This window comes from Hemiscyllium ocellatum, chromosome 32, assembly GCF_020745735.1.
Source record: "Hemiscyllium ocellatum isolate sHemOce1 chromosome 32, sHemOce1.pat.X.cur, whole genome shotgun sequence".
NCBI classification, from domain to species: Eukaryota; Metazoa; Chordata; class Chondrichthyes; order Orectolobiformes; family Hemiscylliidae; genus Hemiscyllium; species Hemiscyllium ocellatum.
The window spans coordinates 29,988,436-30,010,736 of record NC_083432.1 but is presented as its reverse complement, the minus strand read 5'-3'; the positions used below and the strand labels follow the sequence as shown (position 1 = coordinate 30,010,736).

General features: G+C 46.1%; 1 protein-coding gene across 1 annotated transcript; it reads left to right on the top strand.

Moving 5' to 3' along the window:
* The first annotated feature begins 5,056 nt into the window (after positions 1–5,056).
* Positions 5,057–21,433, top strand: LOC132830758 (beta-1,4 N-acetylgalactosaminyltransferase 2-like). Its single transcript, XM_060848596.1, has 5 exons — positions 5,057–5,192; positions 5,289–5,386; positions 13,856–14,080; positions 15,512–15,662; positions 20,586–21,433. Exons 1-5 carry the CDS (start codon positions 5,057–5,059, stop codon positions 20,795–20,797), a joined length of 822 nt encoding a protein of 273 aa, XP_060704579.1. The 3' UTR covers positions 20,798–21,433.
* The last annotated feature ends 868 nt before the right edge of the window (positions 21,434–22,301 follow it).

The window sequence follows — 22,301 nt, the reverse complement described above, 5'->3', positions numbered from 1 at the left end:
ATTGCTGTTAAGTCTTTCAGCTTTTTGAATGGGTTGGAGGTTTTAGTTCATGAATATGTAAATCCCAGAATTTATTTCAAGTTGCATTCTAGACATAACTGAAGGTTTTATAATAAAAAGGTGACATCTCAGTTCAGAAAATGCATTAAAGGTGTGAGGTTAGAGTTCTGTATGCGTCCCAGTCTTGAGTAAGACTGGTTCAAATTCCGAAGTAAGAAATTAGAAAACGTTACAGGGTGTGATTGCCTGCAGGGACTGCCTGCAGATTGTGTGTTTTTTGAGCAAAATAGAATATATCTGCAAATATAATTCAGCAAATGCATTCTCAGTCTTTGAGGATGCCAGAGCTCCCGATTTGCAACAACGCAAACAATGCAGAGTGATCAAGCAGAGGCTGACAGCCAAGATTGGAACCTATGAGGATGGCCTCAACTGGGACCTTGGGTTCATGTCACACTACAGATGCCCCCACGACACTCTGCATTCACACACACACAGTCAAGCAGACCCTCTCGCATGCACACACTCTCTCTGTCATACAAACACACACAGATATACCCCACACAATCACACCCACGTACACATCCTCTCACAGGTTATACTCCATCACATTCACATACACACTTTACCAAACATGCACTCACGCAAACACACATTCTCTCACATGCATGTACACTCATACGCACACACTCACATGCACACTGTCTCTCTCTCTCACTCTCTCTCTCTCTCTCTCACATGCACAGACACACACATATAAGTCTATGGGGTATATTTGCATTTGCACGTTTACCCCAGTTGGCACTAGGTGTTCATTTGCCTGGCTGGGAGGAAGTCTCTGAGGGCTCCATTACTCTCATCCATGAGAGCATGGCTTACCGCATCTTCTGGGCAGCGGACGGTGTGCAGTGCACTCGTGCCAGGAGGTGTGACTCATAAGAAAGAACTGCCCCTCCAGAAGGGAGCCCAGCCCATACCAGGAGTTGCAGGTGGCACCACTGCACTCATTCCCCTTCCCCCTAAGACAACACCAAAGGCCCCATCAGAAGGGTCTAAGCCAGGGGCTACTAGTGCTTTGGTCTCTGGCAGGGAGGGTGAGCATCCAACCGGGCAGAAGGTGCAGAAGAAGACACAACATATCGAGCCTGCTCCTGTGGAAGTAACCCCATCCCCTACCTTGGAATCGGACCCTCGACCTGGCCCACCCCAGCATGACAATGCTCCTGTCACCACGCCAGCATCACCCTGGTGTGGGAACCCTGAACCCCAGCCCCCCGATTCTGTTCCTGATCCCTGCCCCTTTGTGGCGACCCCTGTGACATTCGTGTCTGACCCTCGCCCTGTGACACCTGACCCTGGGATCCTTGAGGCTGTACCCTGCCCCTCTCCTCCAGGCCCTGGTTCTGATCCTGGGGAATCTGTTGCTGCTGGTGCTGCTGCTGCCCTCCGTTCCTGCAGTTGCTGTGTCTCTGGGCCTTGCCTCACCAACCATCACCTGATAGCCCAGGGGCGGGACAGGAAGTGACATGGATGGCTCTCCATGTCATTGCCACACCCCAGGCAATCATATTCCGAGACAAGTTTGGGGGGAGGAACCTCAGACCCCATGACCACCAGGGCGATGGGGAGGGGAGATTGTTCCCCATGGCCACTGTTACATAGGGAAGAGACGTCGCCTCCACCCAGGAAGGCAGGACTTTTCTGCGGCACGCCAACGGCGCTAGCCCTTTCCTGAATAGGTTCCCCTGCTGCTGTCATTCCCTGGAAATGAGTCTGTGCCCCACGTAGGCTGTGGTGCAGGCTGTAATTATAATTTTAACACCATTGGGTCATCGAGTGGTGGAGGGGAAGAAGTTTTTATCCTCACTCCTTTCTCCCAGACTGTTTTTCCGGGTGCCTTGTTCCTGGGGGAGGACCTTATCTCCCGAAGAGCTGGGCGTCCCGGTGTCGGGAGAGGAGTGGGTCCCCGAGCTTCTGCTGCCTGATGACCAAACTTTGGGGCATTCTGGGAAGGGATTCACTAAGGAAGTTACCATCGGTGACCCTGAGGGTGGGGTCACTGGGGGTTCAAGGCCAACTGGCAGTGCCGGACCAGCTCCCACTCTCATGGTGAGGTAGGGGCCGGTGACCGAGGGGACATCCCGGGTGAGGGTTTGGGCTTGTTGTTCACTGAGGGCAATGCGGAGTCCGTCTGCAGCGAAGGTTTTGAGTCCCAGGTGACCCCACTGAGCTCCCCCTCATCTCCCTCGAGGAATGCTGGGAATTTGTAGAGGAAACTCGCAGTCGCTGAATAGAGCCCAACTGGCACTCGACCACTGGAACTCCTTCGAATCAGTGTACTGGTTGGTCCAGGCTGCTCGCAAATGTGTGAAAGCGTGTCAGGAACTTCCTGGCTGCACTCCTGGTGAGGGCGAAGGATTTCTGCGCCCCCTCCATTGTCCTCCCAGTAACTGTATATGTAGGTTTATGGTGGTGGTTGCACAGTATTGCTGACACGAAGACCACTATGGCCAACCTCAACTTCACCGGCAGCAGGGAGTCACAGCGCAGATTCCAGACCTTCTCGATCCTTCGGGACAGGAGGTATGCGGTGTGCTTCCTGCAAGAAACCCACACCACCCCGGAAGACGAAGCCACCTGGCTCCTGGAGTGGCAAGGAGGGGTCTACATGAGTCACCTCACCCGCAGATCTGGCGGGGTGGCTATCTCGCTGGCCCCACATTTTTCTGTCAGAGATCTGTGCCGTTTGCTTCACCTGACAGTTCAGCGGTGGCAGGGGGGGCGTGCGTGGTGCTTCACTTTGTGAACGTCTATGTCCCTTGGCGGGGCCGAGGCAAACATGCTTCGATGGAGAAGCATCCACTCATCTCGTCTCCATCGACGAGAACCAACGCATCGTCCTCAGGGAAGATTTTAATTGCATCCTTAAGGACAGGGACCACGGTGGGCCTGGAATGGTTGGGCGTCGGGGAGGAGGTTGGGGGACTTGATCAAGTCCTTCAAATTGGTGGACATCTGGCAGAATCTCCATCCCGACTCCAATGCCTTCACCTTCATGAGGCCTGGAGTTCGGACTGTCCAGAATCGACTGTCCGTACGTTTCGCGGGTAAACGCCTCCTATTTTCTGACAGCCTCCATGCGGCAGATGTCGTGCACGGACCATCACCTGGTTTGGGCGGAACTACTTCCGTTCGGCGCCCGGCTCGGCTCCGCGTACTGGCACTTTAACAACCGTCTGCTGGAGAACAAGCGGTTCTGGGGACTCGTTTCGGCTTTTCTAGGCCGGCTGGTGAAGGAAGTGGGGAAGCTTTCCCTCCCTGAGGCAATGCTGTGACATGGGCAAGGCTCATGTCTGCGTTTTCTGTCAGGAGTACGCGAAGGGGTCAACAAAGAGGTGGAAATCCAGGATCGAGGAATTGGAGAAGGTGGTGTTCGACCTCGAGTCACGTCTCGGTCAGCCCGACGCGGACCCAACACTGCGCAGGGTGTACGAAGAGAAGAAGGCTGCACTCCGGTACCTGCAGCTCGTTGGGGCTCGGGGCGCGTACATGAGGTCGTGGATCCAGTTCCTCCAGGAGCTGCACCGCGGCTCCCCTTTCTTCTACTCGCTGGAAAAAAGGCGTGGCACCCGTCAGCAGCTCCTCATGCTGCTGGCTGACAACGGCTTCCTTGTCTTGGTTCTGGAGGGTAACAGGGCCCACATTTGCTCCTAGTACACAGCTCTGTTCTCTCTGGATCCGTCCAGCAAGGTTGCTCACACAGTTCTGTGGGAAGACCTGCTGCAGCTCAGCCCGGAGGACGCCGGAAGACTCAATGCTCCTGTTACCTTAGAGGAGCTGACTGGCGCCCTCGAACAGCTCTCAAGGGGCAATCCCCGGGGCTGGACGGGTTGACTGTGGAGTTCTTCAGGGTGTCTGGGATATCCTGGGGAGCGACTACGCACAGGTCCTGGGGGGAGTGTTTTAATGCCGGACAGCTGCCCTTTTCTTGGCGCAGGGCGGTCATTGTCATGCTGACAAAGAAGGGGGACCTTCGTTCTTTGAAGAACTGGCGTCCGGTCTCCCTCCTCAGCACGGACTACAAAATCTTCGCCAGGGTGTTGTCTTGCCTGGCTTCCGTGCTGGCCCACGTGATTCACCCGGACCAGTCCTACACTGTCCCGGGTCGGAGGATACACGACAACCCGACCCATTTCTGTCGACGGGCTGGTCTGCCGAGCGCCTATTTGTCTCTCGACCAGGAGAAGGTACTCGACAAGAGTATCTGCTCGGGACTCTGTGGGCATTCAGATTTGGGACTCAGTTTGTCACCCGGATCTGACGTTTGTACGCCGCCGCAGAGTGTCTGGTTAAAGTTAACGGGTCCCTGACTGCGTCCCTTTGCTTCGGGAGAGGAGTACGTCAAGACTGCCCCCTGTCTGGCCAGCTGTATTCCCTGTGCGTGAAGCCTTTCCTGCGCCTCTTGCGGAGGAGGTTGTCGGGGCTGATTCTGCGCGGTGTGGGCACAGGGGGTCCTCTCGGACTACGCCAACGACGTGCTCCTCACTTTCACCGACCCGGCTGACCTGGGGAGGATGCGCGAGTGCCAGGCCGTGTACTCAGCATCGTCTTCCGCCAGGATCAACTGGGCCAAATGTTCCGAACTACTGGTCGGTCCGTGGTGGGTGGACTCCCTGCTGGAGGAGTTACAGGGCTTCAGCTGGAGTACCACCCATCTCCTCTACCTGGGGATCTACCTCAGCCCGGCTGAGAAATCCTGGCCGGCCAACTGGCAGGAGCTGGAGGCCAAAGTCTCGGCTCGCCTAGGCCCCTGGACAGGACTGCTCCGAATGCTATCTTACAGGAGCCGAGTGCTGGTCATAAACAGCTGGTGGCCGCCATGCTGTGGTACCAGCTGGTCCCTTTGGTCTCTCCTCCTAGTTTTGTCGTTGACATCCACAGAACATTGGTTCACTTCTTCTGGGACAAAAAGATGCACTGGTTCGCTGCGTGGGTTCTGAGTCTCCCTGTTGAGGAGGGCGGTCAGTTGCTGGTGTGCGTCCGCACCCAGGTCGCGATGTTCAGCCTTCAGTCCTTGCAGCGATACGTTTACCTCGAGCCTCCTTCTAGGTGGTGCGCCCTGGCGACGTATTTTTTCCGCCAGGTGCATGACCTCAACTACGAAATGCAGCTCCTTTTCGTTTACTGTGACGGTTTGGAGGTCGCCCTCAGGACGCTGCCTGTCTTTTACCAGGGCCTGATCACTGTCTGGAACGTGGTCAAATCGTGCTGTGCCTCCCCTCCGGCAGGAGTAGCGGCTGTCGTCAGGGAGCCGTTACTCAGGAATCCACACCTCCGTACTTGCGGGTTCGAGTGGCTGTCGGAGGGGAGGGCCGTGGCGACGAGGGTGACGAGGGTCAGGGACGTACTGGCTGCCGGGCGCCTGGGCTGGATGCTGCCACAGGACATAGCGAGCAGGGCAGCGTTGGATGTCCGGTACGTGGCCACTGCCATTTGAAACCTTAAAACGGTGGTGCTCAGACCCGACGTAGTGCACCAGTAGGAGGATGCTCAGGTGTGTGGTGGAATCACAGCCCCGCTCACCCTAGACTGGACGGAATTTCACATTGGCCTCAATGTCCCGTACTTCCCGCGGGAGCCTGTGCCCCACAACCTGAGCTGCTTTAAGAGTTTTAATTTTGCCTCTTTTAGTGATGTGTCATGGTGAGCTCTGTACAGACTGCTGCTGCTCACAATCCATCTCCTTTGCCTCATCCACCACCCATCACTGGGCGGTGGGGATCCCCAGTGGAGACCTCTTTACGCGGAAGTCGTCCCCCTTTCTCTCGGGGATCTGGAGGGTGCTGCACGCAGCGGTCCCCTGCGACCACAGATTGCGGTGATTCACAGACTCCCAGCCCAACTGTTTGTTCTGCGGTGCTGTGGAGTCTGTGGACCACGTGTATATTGGGTGTGGGCACTTGCACTCCCTTTTTGATTTTCTTAAAAACCTTCTTCTCTGCTTTTGGTTGTACATCAGTCCCACGCTCCTGATGTTCGGGCACCCACTACGGAGGAGGGAGGGCAGGTCTGAAGACCCCCTTGTGTGTCTGCTTCTGAGCCTGGCCAAACTAGCCATAAACAGGTCCAGGCAGTGGGCCGTGGAGGGGGTCAGATCCTGGGGTGTCCCTGGAAAAGAAGTACACGGTGTCTACCAACACCCTCGAGCTGTTCAGGGAGAGGTGGGTGTCGTGGGGAGTGGAGTGCATTACTTCCCCCTCCAACTCTATTTTGATTTAATCCCTGCCCTCCCCTTCATTGTTTGATCACACAGCATTGCCCTTTGATGTGAAGGGCACTGCTTGTCACTGGCCAGTCGGGTGTTTCCTTTCTTCCTGGTGGTGGAAATTGCATCAAGATTTGTGCACCTTGTGTCTCTCACTGTGTCTCACACCTGCACATACACAACATGGGTGCTGGGGAAAAATAAGCACTCCCACAGTGAGGCAGTCATGTTGGGGTTTGAGGGAAAAAAAGAAGAAAAATAAATAAGCTGGAGTTTTAGAAGTTCCATTTACTTCAAGAGTTGGCTCTGAGGGATCTGGATCAGTGTCAGGGACCCTCCATATGGAAATAAAGGATAGGATACCAGTGTCCGTGCAGTTATTTCACACAACGTCTTATAGGAAATGGGTTGATTTAGGAATTCTATTTCTAACACCTTTGAAAATGGTGGAAAGACACTTTTGCAGTTTACAGCTGTTGGTAAGGCTGAAGTGGCAAGAAATGGGGGGAAAGCTTTCAAAAACTAAGTCCCTGGGTCAGATGGGATCTATCCTAGGATCCTCTGGGAAGCAAGGGAAGAGATTGCTGAGTCTTTGGCATAGATCTTCAAATCATCATTGTCTGCAGGAATAGTGCCTGAGGGCTGGAGGATAGCAAATGTGATTCCCCTGTTCAAAACGGGTAGTAGAGACAACCCTGGTAATTACAGACCAGTGAGTCTCACTTCAGTTGTTGGTAAAGTATTGGAAAAGGTTATAAGAGATAGGATTTATAACTATCTAGAAAAGAATAATCTGATCAGGAACAGTCAGCATGGTTTTGTGAAGGGTAGGTCGTGCCTCACGAATCTTATTGACTTTTTTGACAAAGTGACCAAACAGATAGATGAGAGTAAACCGGTTGATGTGATGTATATGGATTTCAGCAAGGCATTCGATAAGGTTCCCCACAGCAGGCTATTATACAAAATGCGGAGGAATGGGATTGTGGGAGATCTGGCAGTTTAGATCAGTAATTGGCTTGCTGTAAGAAAACAGAAGTTGTAGTTGATGGAACATGTTCATCTTGGTGTCCAGTTACTGGCGGCGTACCACAAGGGTCGCTGTTCATCATTTTTATAAATGGTCTGGATGAGGGCTTAGAAGGGTGCGTTAGTAAATTTGCGGACGACACTAAGGTCGGTGGAATTGTGGATAGTGACAAAGGATGTAGTAGGTTGCAGAGAGACATAGATATGATGCAGAGCTGGGCTGAGAGGTGGCAAATGGAGTTTAATGTGGACAAGTGTGAGGTGATACACTTTGGACAAAGTAATAGAAAGCAAAGTACTGGGCTAATGGTAAGATTCTTGTGAGTGCAGATGAGCAGAGAGATCTCGGTGTCCATGTGCACAGATCCCTGAAAGTTGCCACCCAGATTGACAGGGTTGTTAAGAAGGCAAACAGTGTTTTGGCCTTTATTAATAGAGGGATTGAGTTCTGGAACCAGGAGGTTATGCTGCAGCTGTACAAAACTCTGGTACAGCCACACTTGGAGTATTGTGTACAGTCTTGGTCACTGCATTATAAGAAGGATGTGGAATCTTTGGAAAGGATGCAGGGGTGATTTACTAAGATGTTGCCTGGTATGGAAGGAATGTCTTATGAGGAAAGGCTGAGAGCCTTGAGGCTGTTCTTGTTAGAGAGAAGAAGATTGAGAAGTGACTTAATAGAGACATACAAGATAATCAGCTGGTTAGATAGGTGGACAGGGAGAGCCTTTTTCCAAGTATGGGAAAGGCAAACACGAGGGGACACAACTTTAAAGTGAGGGGAGATAGGTATAAGACAGATGTCAGAGGTAATTTCTTTACTCAGAGAGTAGTAAGGGCGTGGAATGCTTTGCCTGCAACGATAGTAGATTCAGGAGAATTGACGTTTCGGGCATAAGCCCTTCTTCAGGAATGAGGAGGATGTGCCAAGCGGGCTAAGATAAAAAGTAGGGAGGAGGGACATGGGGTAGGGGTGTTGGGAATGCGAGAGGTGGAAGGAGGTTAAGGTGAGGGTGATAGGCCAGAGAGGACTGGGGGCGGAGAGGTCGGGAAGAAGATTGCAGGTCAAGAAGGCGGTGTTGAGTCCAAGTCTGGGACTGAGATAAGGTGGAGGGAGGCGAAATGAGGAAGCTGGAGAAATCTGCATTTATCCCTTGTGGTTGGAGGGTTCCTAAGCGGAAGATGAGGCGCTCTTCCTCCAGGTGTCGTGTTGCCATGGTCTGGCGATGGAGGAGGCCAAGGACCTGCCTGTCCTTGGCGGAGTGGGAGGAACCCTTTGATGCTGCCTGACCTGCTGCATTTTTCCAGCAACACATTTTTCAGCTCTGATCTCCAGCATCTGCAGTCCTCACTTTCTCCACGGTAGTAGATTCGCCAAGTTTAAGTGCATTTAAGTCATCATTGGACAGGCATATGGACGTACATGAAATAGTGTAGGTGGGACGGGATTCAGCTTAGTATGACAGGGTGGCCCAACATCGAGGGCTGAAGGGCCTGTACTGCGCTGTAATTTTCTCTGTTCTATGTTAAAACTGAAGTGAAAGGAAAGCCAGTGTGGACGAATGGTACAGAGGTTGTATGCGGTGGGGCGTGTGGGAGTGGGGAAGGGAGGGGGTGGGGTGGTGGTGAGTGGTCAGTTAGGGTGTTCGCTTGGTGAAGGAAATGACTGACCAGCCTAGGACATGGGTTTGTATTAGTGGCATGACAAGTGAGCACAATGGTGCAGGAGGTGAATGTGTCAGATGGCTTCCCCTATTAACGGGCCAATAACCAGGCAGGACTTCATTCCTGCAGTAAGTTTGGGGGGTCGGGGTAAAGGATATGGGCTAATGGAGTGTAAATGGTATGTCATTCCTGATGACGAACGTATGCTTGAAACTTCGATTCTCCTGCTCCACGGATGCTGCTGACCGGCTGTGCTTTTCCAGCACCACACTCTTCAACTCAACATGGTATGGGCTGATTTACATATTTGGAGTCTTTTACATTAGTTTTTCAGAGATTTATTTATTCGGTATTTGTCATTCGATGATTATACCTTTTCAAAAGAAAAAGTATATTTTTTTGTTTGGAGAACATACTGCTGTTTTTCCGGTCATCATCAGACAGCCCCAAATGCCAAGGTTATTTGATCCTGGTCTAGGTAAATTTTATTTAAATTTGATCTATAAAAAGAAAATTAGTGTCAGTCGCTGAAGATTAGCCAATTTTTAAGGCATAGCATGAATCACTTATGCCAATAAGAGATTATAATTTAGTTTACAACTAATTTGTGTGATTTCTGAATTTTCATTAAATCTCAAAATTATCTTTATTGAGTCAAACATTGATCATCATGCCTGAATGCAATTGCTGTTACAACTAATTTCAGTTTTTTTGAAATGTTTATTCCTGACAGCAACATCAACTTATTGGTTACATTAGTGACAAAGACATTGTTGTGGTTCTGTTCGCTGAGCTGGGAAAACAGCCGTCACGTGATCCTCCGAGAAACTGAGGCCTACAGCTCGCCTGCGCATTTAAATAGAGAAAAAACCCTACCCAGGTAACCTAGCAACACAAGCCTCCGGGTCTACCCGGCGTTTTTTTTAAAAAAAACTTTTTTTTAAAAATGGAAACATCAAAAACAACTTGCATTTGTATACACATATAATCAGTGTCAGCAACATTTTTTTTCAAAACCCTTTTCCAATTCAACACATTTATTACTCTTCATTGGTTATTCTTACTGATAATGTTTGCCCCTTCTACTGTTTTTTAAATTGAGTTACCAATCCCTGTGATCTACTCCATTTTCTTTCAGCACTGATTAGAATTTAATCCAGTCAACCTGATCAAATGCTTTTACAAAATCTGCTGAACACATACATTCCTGTCCAAACCCTAAACTGTGTTCACTCATAAATCTTGTTCTATCTGTTGCTTACCATTTTCCACGTCACCCTGGAACACAAATGGGTCACTTTTTATTGGGGATGGGCTGGGAATGCTAACATCAGTCTCACTTGCAGAAGAGAAAGCACTTGTAGTAATCACAGAAAAAATGATTTACCAGAAACAATGGATATTTCAGTAGCAACAAACATGAGCTATGAAAAAAAATGAACATTGACCAAATTAATCCAAAAGAACACTATCTCAAATTTGAAGTCTCAAAAACAAAATCTAAAAATCACGAAGAAACTTTCCTATATTTAAGAAGGAAAAAAAAACTAGAACTGTATAATGGAAATTGTAACAGAACAAAAAGAAAGATCATTAGGCAAGTCCATATTTGCTGAGCAGAGATATTTATGGCCAAATAAGGATATTTGAGCCATAGATTACTCTTGCTATGATGTTACAGAACTGCACCTCACTGGGGTATGAATAGCACAATGTGGGTGGCATTAAAATAATTTGTATGGAACACTCTGTCAAGCAAAGGACTGCAAATGTTGGAGATCAGATTCAAAGGTGTGATGCTGGAAAAATCCAACAGGTCAGGCAGCATCCAAGGAGAAGGATAGTGGATGTTTCAGGCATAAGCCCTTCCTCATGAAGGTGGGGTGGGCGTTCCCAAGGGGACTGAGAGAAAAATGGGAGGGGGAGGGGTAGGGAGGAGGTAGCTGGGAAGGCAATAGGCAGATGAAGGTGGGTGGTGATGATAATAGTTCGGAGCGGAGGGTGGAGCGGGTAGGTGGGAAGGAAGATGGACAGGCAGGACAGTTCAAGAGGGCGGTGGAGGGTTGGATCTGGGATCAGGTGGGGGGAGGGGACATGAGGCTTGTGGAGGTTTAACAGTTCATCAAAATCATGAACCCCTTCCATACTGACCTCAGGTTCACCTCGGCCATCTCAGACACCTCAGTCCCCTTCCTGGACCTCTCCATCTCCATTTCCAGCGATAGGCTCAACACAGGCAGCTACTTCAAACCCACCAACTCCCACAGCTATCTGGGCAACACTTCTTCCCACCCTGTCTCCTGTAATAATGCTATTTCTTACTCCCAATTTTACTGCCTTCACTGCATCTGCTCCCAGAATGAACAATTCTGCTCCAGAACATCCCCGGTGGCTCCTACTTCAAGGACCACAATTTCCCCTCCCACATGGTCAACAGTGTCCTCCAGCACATCTCCTCTAGTTTCCGCACCTCTCCCCTTGAACCCCATCCCTCCAACTACAACATGGATAGAAACTTCCACCCCACTCATTGTCAGGTACAACGCATCACCCTCCGCCCTTTCTGCCACCTACAATCAAACCCCATCACCAGAGATGTAGTTCCCTTCCCACCCCTATCAGCATTCTGAAGAGACTGTTCCCTCCGTGATTCCCTCGTTAGGTCCACATCACCCACTAACCCACCGTCCACTCCCGGCATATTCCCTTGCCATCGCAAGAGGTGTAAAGCCTGTGCTCGTACCTCCACTCTCACCACCATCCAAGGCCCCAAAGCATCCTTCCACATCCAGCAGAGATTTTCCTACACATCCAAACACCTCATCTACTGTGTCCGTTGCTCTCAATGAGGTCTCCTCTATATAGGAGAGACAGGACATCAACTTCGGAATGCTTCAGGGAACATCTCCGGAACATACGCACCCAACAGCCCCACCACCCCACAGCCGACAACTTCAACTCCCCCTCCCAATCCACCAAGCACACGCAGGTCCTGGGATTCCTCCACCTGCCAAATCCAAACCACACGATGCCTGGAGGAAGTATGCCTCATCTTCCACCTTGGGACCCTCCAAACACACTCATCAATGTCCGCCCTCTTGAACTATCCTACCTGTTCATCTTTCTTCCCGCCTATCCGCTTCACCCTCCACTCCGACCTATCACCATCACTCCCACCTGCATCTACCTATCACCCTCCAAGCTACCTTCCCCCCAGTCCAACACCCCTCTCCTATTTATCTCTCATCCCCTTTCAGACCCCCCACATTCCTGATGGAGGGCTTACGCCCGAAATGCTGACTCTCCTCCTCAGATGCTGCCTGACCTGCTGTGCTTTTCCAGTGCCACACTTCTTGACTTTGTGAAACAAGGCAGAGCATAACTCACTGACAGAAACACAGCATGTGGTCATCAACAGTCACAGAAGATAGATTATTGATTACCTAATATAATTTTGAGTCTGGTATAAAATTATCATCTATGATAGCATTTAGTATGAGCTTCAGTGAACAGTGTTACTTGGAAGAATAAGCCTGAAAACTGTCTTTGCCTTGTCTTTTCTTGAACCAGTCTTACTCAAACATAGCTATGATCATGTGGCATAAAGATACACAAAAATCACTAACTAGAAAGCTGAATAAAGAACTCAAAAAACAACCCAGACAGAGAATGATTATAGTCTGTTTTGGAAATGGCTGTCAATGATGGTACAATTAAAATGGAGTTTGTGCAACAGTCCAGAATTTGACATGCACCAAGATCTCATTGCATTGCAGGGTTGGACAAGAATCCAGCGATAGGGAATTTTGCGGGGTTGACAGGACAGGGGAACGCTGTGTGGATTTGGAAATACAAATTTCATGCTTGACAGGCATTTGGAAGTGGAACTTCACGTGATTTTTTTTTTGTCTGATGGTTTTGTTTAGTACTTTATCTACTTCGTCAATCTCATCTTAAGGAGGTCTCTTGTCTATTCCAACATAGCCATGGTCAAAGCATGAGCAGCATTGCATCTTCATCCTGAGTTTGTCTGAGGATTTCATAAAGATGTCATGAGACATCTTTGGAGGGATGTCCTCTTGTCTCCCAGCAGCCATCCCATGGACCTTGGGAGGATGCTCTCAGTTCTCCAATATGGAAGAGTCATTGCAGCTCCCATGTTACTTGATGCAATCATAATTTGCATGAGAGCTTTCTTGGTAGGTGAACTCTGCAGGTTAGCGATAGTTCACACTCAAACCAGTGTGGGTTCAGTCAATAACACCTTGAACCTGGGGAAGACTGAAACTGTGGAGAATCCCATTTCCCAAGCTGCTTGATTCTCTTCCTCATGGGTGAAGTAAATGAAAATCTGCACTCATAGAAAACTGGCATCAGTTACCCCCCATATGCATTTTATGGGTGGAGGATTGGCAACTGCCACACAGGCCCCAAGTTGGTCATTGAAATGAATTGCTGACAATGATTCAGGGTATCTGTGACCTGGATGTCCACAGGGCTGAGATTGTAGCCCACTCCTTCTAAGTCTAATTCCTACTCCAGCAGGTGACATAATTTTACACTGATGACAGTGTAAAATAGCCTTACTCTTTGACAGCTAAGGACAATGATGGCGAGACCAATATATGTGGGGATTCAATATTCTCCTCTGGATGGATCTTCACTTGCTGCCTCAATCTCCAGATGCTACGCAACTGCAGCTGATGTTTGCTGTTGCTGTTTTCTCCTTATACAATGTCTTTGTAGTTAGATCAATGGCATAACAATTGCAGCCACCATAATCTGTATGCAAGATACATGAGGAGATAATCTAGGATGAACATAAAAGAAAGGTAATACAGCTTTATTGAAGGAAATCCTGAGCTCTTACATCAATAAAAATTAACCCTCAAAAAGTGTAGCGTTAAGGCTTCCAATTTCAAGAAAGCAAATTCTCCTCATTTATTGATTCTGAAACTCTTGCCATTTTATTCTGCACAGGGATGGTTTGCTGGAAGAAACTTGGCAGCTTCTCAGGTCACAACTAAATACCTTCTTTGGGTGGATGAAGATTTTTTATTCACAAAACAGACAAAAGTGGAAAAGTTGTTGGAAGTATTAGAAAACACAAACTTGGACGTGGTAAGAATGGAACTGGATGGAAAGTGAAAGAGTTTTCTGAAATATTTCAACCTGATGACAATTTAATTTGAAGCATGTTTTTTCCTTTCTTTTGTTTCTCCTTTTCTTCTTCCTTCTGTCACTCCCTTCCTTTTTTAGTCCCCCACCCTCCTTTCCTTTCACTCTGCCTCCCTCACTTCTTTGAAATTATAGAGATCAATGTTTTCTTCATGTTTAGTCACAAAAATGATTTCCACTCCAGAGCTCCGAGTCAATCATAGATTAAAGCTTGAGATTAATTTTATCAATGTTTCATTTATCTCGCACTCAAAGAAAGGATAGGTTTCATTCAGATAAAAGATTAAAAAGCTGAAAAACTGAAATGGGGTCTCAACTTATCTTGGATCCAGCAATTCCCAGTTTGGCAAATGTGGGAGAAATGACTGTGATCAATTCTGTTCAGGACAAGCTTGGCTATTTCATTATTTTAAAGAGTGTTTGTACCTTCATTTTAAGATTCATTGTTTTTCCAGGAATTTCCTTAAAAGGAGGCAGGAAATATTGAATACAAAAGGAACATGCCTTTATTGTGTTGATTTTGGTCAACAAGGAAAAGGGATTTTACTTTTCAGCCTAACATCCTGACCGCCATCACTCTACCTCAAAATCAGACACTCTGAACTTGCACCTCTCCCAACCCCCAGTCACCACCAGGACTGAACTCAGTTACAACTTGGTGCTGAAGATGTTCTTTCATAACTGCTGCTAGTTTGTCATTTGCAGAAAAAAATGCAGGACATTTCAGAAACCTATTTTTGGAGGCTCTTACCTCAATGTTTGAGGAAGGGATGAACAATGGGAGGAAGGAATGAAGAAGGAATGTAGGAAGTGAGGGAAGGAGAGTGAAAGGGAAGGAGGGTGGAGGGCAAGAAGTTGGAAAAGAGAAAGAGAGGTAGGAAGGGAGGGAAGTCGGTAAAAAGAAGGAAAGGAGGGTGGAGGACGAAAAGAAGGAAAGGAGCGACAGAAGGAAGAAGAAAGGGAGGAACAATGGAAAGAAAAGAAGGAAAGGAAGAAGGAAACAAGGAAGTGAGGGAGAAAGTGGGGAAGGATGGGAGGATACTACACAGGTATCTGCTTCTTTAAACCTATTCAAAAGAGGAAAACCAAGACCAAGCCTTCTCAAAGTGGAGACTGAGGAAACGTGGATTTGTGAGCTGTAACTTTGAGATACTTTGAGGCAGGAATGGCTGAACATCCCCCATCCTACCTCATTTTATGGTTCTCCAGTTTTCAGCAAGAGACCATGACAATTATAAATCCTTTAAATGTGCTCACAGTGAAAAAAGGTTGAGCAAGCACTTACATTGATCTTTGTGATAATAGAGGCAGTGTTTCATTGAGAAAAAAAACACCATATTTTATCTCTAATCACTTGAATTATAACCTTCACAGGTTGGTGGCTCAGTAAACGGTAATCGTTTCCACTTTAGGCTGTGGTATGAATATGGAAATCCTGATGATGGAGAATGCTTGTTCTCAAAGGCTGGGGGCTTTCATCCCTTGAATGGGTTTCCAAACTGTGTGATAACCAGTTGTATGACTGGTTATTTGTATATTTTACCATAGCAGTAATGTCTAGTGGTTAGTTTTACATTGTTGTTTCACATTGATCTGAAATTCCAGATTATAAATTTAGTAAAGGATGAGTCACCATAGGCTCACTCTCTCATTGAGGGAGAATATCTGGTGGTGATTTTAACATAATGGTTCAGTGAGAGGCCTGAATTCAGAAGGTATCTTGGTGAGGTGGTCATGTGGACAAATCCCTTCTGGAAAAGCTCAGAAAGTTCAGAAGCATTCAGATTTTCAAACTGTCGTGTTATTTCTTCCTTATGAAATGGTCTCTAACATTTTCCCATTCACTGACATTCTTTATCAATCCCCATCCGACAAAGATATTGTTAACACAGATGCAAATCAAGTACAATAGTGGACTAACCTGCTCATTGTTTAGCTTCTCTGTGAGGCCCAATGTGGTTCAGTATCTGGGAAAGCTTCAGTGCCAGTTCAGTTCCTCTTTCTGCCTGGTAAAATCTGTGACCTGTTTGCAGATGTCTGGCAATGACGGAGAATATGCATTATTTGCTTTTCTACTTGCTGCCACCAGACATTATATATGCTCTCTCCGTGTTAATATGGAATATTTAGAATCTGCTGCAGTAAAGAAAAGTGTAACCTTATTAAGAGGCATCTCACTATCATCTATAGCCAGGAGATTCTACAACAGACAAAATCATCTGATATAATGTCACTCCCATGATGATGCATAATCTCCATAACATATTAGCTACGAAGGCACAACCTGTTACAGAGTCATAGAGTCATACAGCACTGCACAGACCATTCAATCCAACCAGATATCTCTCCAACCCTTTCTTATTCATGTACTTACCTTAAACACGCATCCACTGCTTCCTCTGGAAGTTCATTCCACACACAAACTACCCTCCCTGTAAAAGAAATTGACCCTAATGTCCTTTTTGAATCTTTCTCCTGTCACTTTAAAAATATGCCCCCAGTCTTGAAATCCCCACCTTAGAGAGATGACACCTACCATTCACCTTATCTATACCCTTCATGGTTTTATACACCTCTAAATGGGCACCCCTAAACCTCCTATGCTTCCATGAAAGAAGTTCCAGTCTATCCAGCCCCTCCTTATAAAATCATACCCTCCATTCCCAGCAAGATACTGGTAAATCTCTTCCAAACCCATCTCCGCTTAAAAATATCCTCCTGTAATAGGGCAACTGGAACTGGACACAGTGCTCTAGACCAGCATCCTGTACAACCTCAACAGAATATCCTATATTCTGTTAGATGACAACAACCACACGGAGATGAGGAGATTTTTTTGTAAGGGTGAAGTGTTATGATCTGGAATTCCCTGTCTTATTTTGTAATGAAAACAGTTCCCTTAATAAATTGCCAACTTAATTGTTTGCAGTGAAGTGGAATGAAATAGCTGAATACCAATAATCCCTATTTGAATAGAATCCAGCAAGAAAGGCTGTGGATAGGACTTTAAACTGTGTGTGTGTGTGTGTGTGTGTGTGTGTGTGTGTGTGTGTGTGTGTGTGTGTGTGTGTGTGTGTGTGTGTGTGTGTGGTGGAGGGGGGTGGGGAGGAGGAGGAAGGGTATGTGCATTCAATTATTGGGGCAATTAGAAAGCCCAATTTAAAGGAGCAGATAAGAGTGCAGATTAGCAATGTGGCGCATGGTTACCAGACAATAAAGGTGAGGGATAGAACAGGTGAATATTTTTATGCACCAAGGAATTATAAAGAAGTAGAGAAATTTAACAGTGGAACAAATTTAAAAGCTTTGTATGTAAATGAATGAAACATTCACAACAAAATTAATGAAATAATATAAACAAAAGAGTACGATTTGCTAATAATTACTGATACAAGGAGACCAGGTCTGGGAATTAAATATCCAGGGGTACTCAGCATTTCGGAAAGGAAGGGAGGTGGGGGTAGCCTTGCTGGTGAAGGAAGGGATCATGCTGTATTAGAAATGATATAAGCACAGGAGATCAAGATATGTAATCAGTCTGGGTAGAAATTAGAAATAGCAGTAGGATTAATCTAAAAGTCTCCTAGGAGAAAGTGAGGACTGCAGATGCTGGAGATCAGAGCTGAAAAATGTGTTGCTGGAAAAGCGCAGCAGGTTAGGCAGCATCCAAAGAGCAGGAGAATCGACGTTTCGGGCATGAGCCCTTTTTCAGGAATCAGCAGGAGAATCGACGTTTCAGGGCTTTCCTAAAGAAGGGCTCATGCCTGAAACGTTGATTCTCCTGCTCTTTGGATGCTGCCTAACCTGCTGCCCTTTTCCAGCAACACATTAATCTAAAAGTCCCCAAACAGTGGTTCTGCAGTAGAGCACAGTATAAACCAGGAAATATTAGAGGCTTGCAAGAAAGGTTCAGCAAGAATCATGGATGATTTGAACATGCACATAGATTGGAAGAATGAAATTGGCACGGGTAGCATGGAGGCAGAGTCCATTAAAGATTGTTTATTTGAACAGTATGTTGTAAAACCAACCAGGGAGCAGGCTATTCTGGATTTGGTATTGTGTAATGAGGAGAGATTAATTGATGACATCATAGTTAAGGATCCTCTAGGGAGTAATGACCATAGTATGATAGAATTCAAAATCCATTTTGAGGGTGAGAAAGTGGAGTCCCCCAGTAGTGTTCTAAAATTAAACAAAGGAAATGATATAGGCATGAGGACAGATTTGGCCTGAGGAGATTAGGCAGGAAGGCTAAATGGTAAGACAGCGGATGAGCAGTGGCAGGTGTTTAAAGAGCTACTCAATTCCTCACAAGTAAAGTATATCGAAGTGAAAAAGGGCAGGGAGTAAAAACATCCATGGCTAAACAAGAAGGTCAAGGACAATATAAAGTCAAAAAGTAAAGTATACTATATTGCAAAGACTAGTGGAAGATTGGGAAACTTTCAGATATAAAGGATACTGAAAAATTAATAAAAAGAGCTAAGCTAAATTTTGAAAGAAAACAAATACAAAATATCAAAAAGGATAGTAACAGCTTCAATTGATATAAGAAAGGAAAGAGAGCCATTAATGTGAATGCTGATTCCTTGGAAGATGAAACCAATGAGTTAAAAGAGGGGAGCTGGCAGAGATCCTGAATCAATACTTTGCCTCAGTTTTCATCGTGGGGTACAATAGTACCATGCCTGTTAGAATGGGCAAGTTGGAGATAATAGAAAGAACTTAGAACAATCACCATCGATAGGGAAAAGGTATGAAGTAAACTATGAGGATTGAAGACAGACAATTCTCCCAGGCGTGATGGCCTACATCCGAGGGTATTAAAGGAAGTGGCAGCAGAGATAACCATTGGTTAAAATATTCCAAAATTCTCTGGACACAGGAAAGATCCCAGTGGATTGTAAAATGGTTAATATAATGCCCTTATTCAAAAAGCAAGAGAGGCAAAATGTGAGAAATTACAGACCAGTTAGTTTTACATATGCTGTTAGAAATGTGTCTGAGTCAACTATCAAAGAAGCAATATTAGGATATTTGGAAAGTCAAAATGCTATCCATCAGAGTCAGCATGGTTTTTTGAAAGGCATGACTAATGTTTGACTAATTCGCTAGAGCTCTTTGAAGAAGTAACAAGCAAAGTGGATAACGGGGATGCTGTAGATGTAATTTATCTGGACATTTGGACTGCGTTTGATAAGGTGCCACAAGGTTGGATCATATGGGATTAGCCTGGATAGATGAATGGCTGATGGGCAGAAGACAGAGAGTCTGAACAAGTGTTTTTTTTTCCCTGGATGGCAAGCTGTAACTAGTGAGATGCCATAGGGTTCCATTCTTGGAGCCCAGCCATTTACAATCTGCATTAACGACTTGGATACAGGGAGGAAGGCTCTTTAGCCAAATTTACAGGTCACACAAAAAATACGTGGAATGGTAAATTGCAATGAAGAAATAACCTTACAAATAGACATTGATAGTTTAGGTGAGTGGACCAAACTGTGGTAGGTGGATTGAATGTGGATAAGTACAAGGTTATGCATTTGGGTCAAAAAACTGGGAAAGCGACCTATTATCTTAATGGGGAGAGACTTCGGGATGCTCTGGTGCAGAGGGATCTAGGTGAATTGGTTCATGAGTCACAGAAAGCTAGCAAGTGGGTACAGCCATTCATAAAGAAAGTGAATAAAATATTAGCTTTTATAACCTCAGGAATAGAATATAAAGGTAAGGAAGTATTGTTGCAACTGTACAAGGTATTGGCGAGACTGCACCTGGAGTATTGTGCACAGTTTTGATCCCCTTATTTGAGGCAAGATGTAGTGGCATTGAAGGCAGTTCAGATGAGGTTCACTAGATTGACCCCAGAGATGATGAGTTTGCCAGATGAAGAGAGATTGAACAGTTTAAGCCTACACTCTCTGGAATTTAGAAGAATGAGGGGAGGTATTCAAATATTTGGATGAGAAGTCATAGTATTAGGGTAAGGGGTAGAAAATTTAAAACAGAGTTGAGCAGAAACTACCTCTCCCAAAGAGTTTTGGATACTGGGACAATGAGTAAATTTAAGGAAGAGTGAGACAGAATTTTACTTGGTAATGGATTGAGGGATATGGAGAGAAGGCAGGAAAATAGAGGTGAGGGGCATATCAGCCCCTGATTGAATCTCAGAATGCAGAAGGTCTTGTGGATCAAAGCCAAACAAAATCAATGAACTTGGTTTGGGTTCTGTTTTGAGGATTGGGATATACTAAGCACAACTTTCCCATGGAACATTTAGTGGATGGAGAAGATAGTGTAATGTGTGGATGTTTGTTCGGTATGTGAAAGAATTGGGCTTGTTACAAGAAATAACCTTTTTTCGTTCTGTGCTATTCGATTATTATGCTTGACCTTTCCAGCCTAATGTTTTCACAAGTAGAACTGAATTTGAAATCTTTCCTAGAGTTTTTCATTGACGGACTTGGCAGATTGCTCGTGGGATCGTGCAATGATGTCATTGTTGGACATCAAACGCACCAGAGTCCAAAAAATGACACACAGAAAGCAGTTGAACAAAAATATGCAAGGTTTCGACGGCCCTCGAGGCATGACACAGATTTCAAACTTGCACTGCACTATTTCAAAAACCATTTAAAATGTTACACCAAGATTTAATGGGTAAGATTGTACATTTCTATTCCTGATGAAGGGCTTTTGCCCAAAACATTGATTTTCCTGCTCCTCGGATGTTGCCTGAACTGTTGTGCTTTTCCAGCACCACTCTAATCTAGACCCATAATCTTGACGGACCATTCCACGAGCTCTATCTCATCATTATCTCCATCAGCCTCTCCACTCCCTTGATGTTATTGGGCTGCTTCTTTAATAACCACTCCTGGATACAGTGAACATTTCGGCAATTCAACATTTCTTCTTTTTCTTTCATGGAATATGAGCATCACTAGAAAGACCAGTAAATGTTGACCATCACTGCTGCCTTTGAAAAGGTGTTGACAATCCACCCTCTTGCACTGCTGCAGTCCATTTAGTAAACATCAGGAAGACTGAGGCTACTTTCTTGCTTCCCATCACAAATAGAAATGATCGCTATAAATTCTGCCTCCTCCCCAGTAGTTTCAACCAAAGAGATCTTGGTATCCTATTTTGGTATCCTGAGCTTTGACCACATATGATGTCAATTATCAAGACCACCTACTTCCTCTCAACTATTTCGTCAGCTCCCGAAACCCTCACCCATACCCAGAACCTTTTTGAAGGTTGGACATATAGAGTAAGCAGCGCTGAAAATATGTTGCTGGAAAAGCGCAGCAGGTCAGGCAGCATCCAAGGAACAGGAGATTCGACGTTTCGGGCATAAGCCCGAAACGTCGAATCTCCTGTTCCTTGGATGCTGACTGATCGGCTGTGCTTTTCCAGCAACACATTTTCAGCTCTGATCTCCAGCATATGCAGACCTCACTTTCTCCATATAGAGTAAGCAGCCAGGAGTCGATCTGTAGATGGTCTACAGTAGAGAAGGTAGTCACCTGAAGCCAAATGTAGGTGACCTTTGATAGTTGCATATTGTGACCACAGAGAAGCTGGAGGCGATGGCCCGTTGGAGGAGGGGTGTGGGGTGCTTTCTTTTGCCAAGAGAGATGATGCGCCCTGGACCCTCTTAGGGATGGTTTCTTTCCGCATGTTTGCTCACCTCCAACTACTCAACTATTCAAATACTCATCTGACGGCCTTCCTTGGTGCTACCTTCCATTAATGTGAACTCGTTCAAAGTTCTCTTGGCCATATTTTGACACATGCCCATGTCCCATTTATACATCATTTATTGCCCACTAATCTACATTGGTACCTTGTACATTAATGCCTTAACTTTACAATCCTCAGCTTTAAAATCAATCCATACTCTCTGCTTTTCGTATCTCTTGTAACTCCTCAATCTTGACAATCTTCCACAAATTCTGATTTCTTCCAAGTCTGACCTCTTGGGAAACTTCACATCTATTGTATCATGCTGGCAAATATGCCTTCAACTCCCCTAGCATACACTCTGATATTTCTCTCTAAATCATTCCTTAAAGTCATTTTGCCTGACTTTACATTTTGTTGAAGTTCATATGAAGTGCCTGGGGCCTTTTATTGTATATGTTGCTAAAAATTGAAG

Bases quoted from the DNA above. Each gene is read 5' to 3' on its own strand.
- LOC132830758 (XM_060848596.1), top strand. From the start codon at position 5,057: ATGTTCAGCCTTCAGTCCTTGCAGCGATACGTTTACCTCGAGCCTCCT. The intron at 5,387-13,855 runs GTGACGAGGGTC...ACCCTCAAAAAG, and splicing joins GGAGGGCCGTGGCGACGAGG to TGTAGCGTTAAGGCTTCCAA. The intron at 14,081-15,511 runs GTAAGAATGGAA...TAACCTTCACAG, and splicing joins AAAACACAAACTTGGACGTG to GTTGGTGGCTCAGTAAACGG.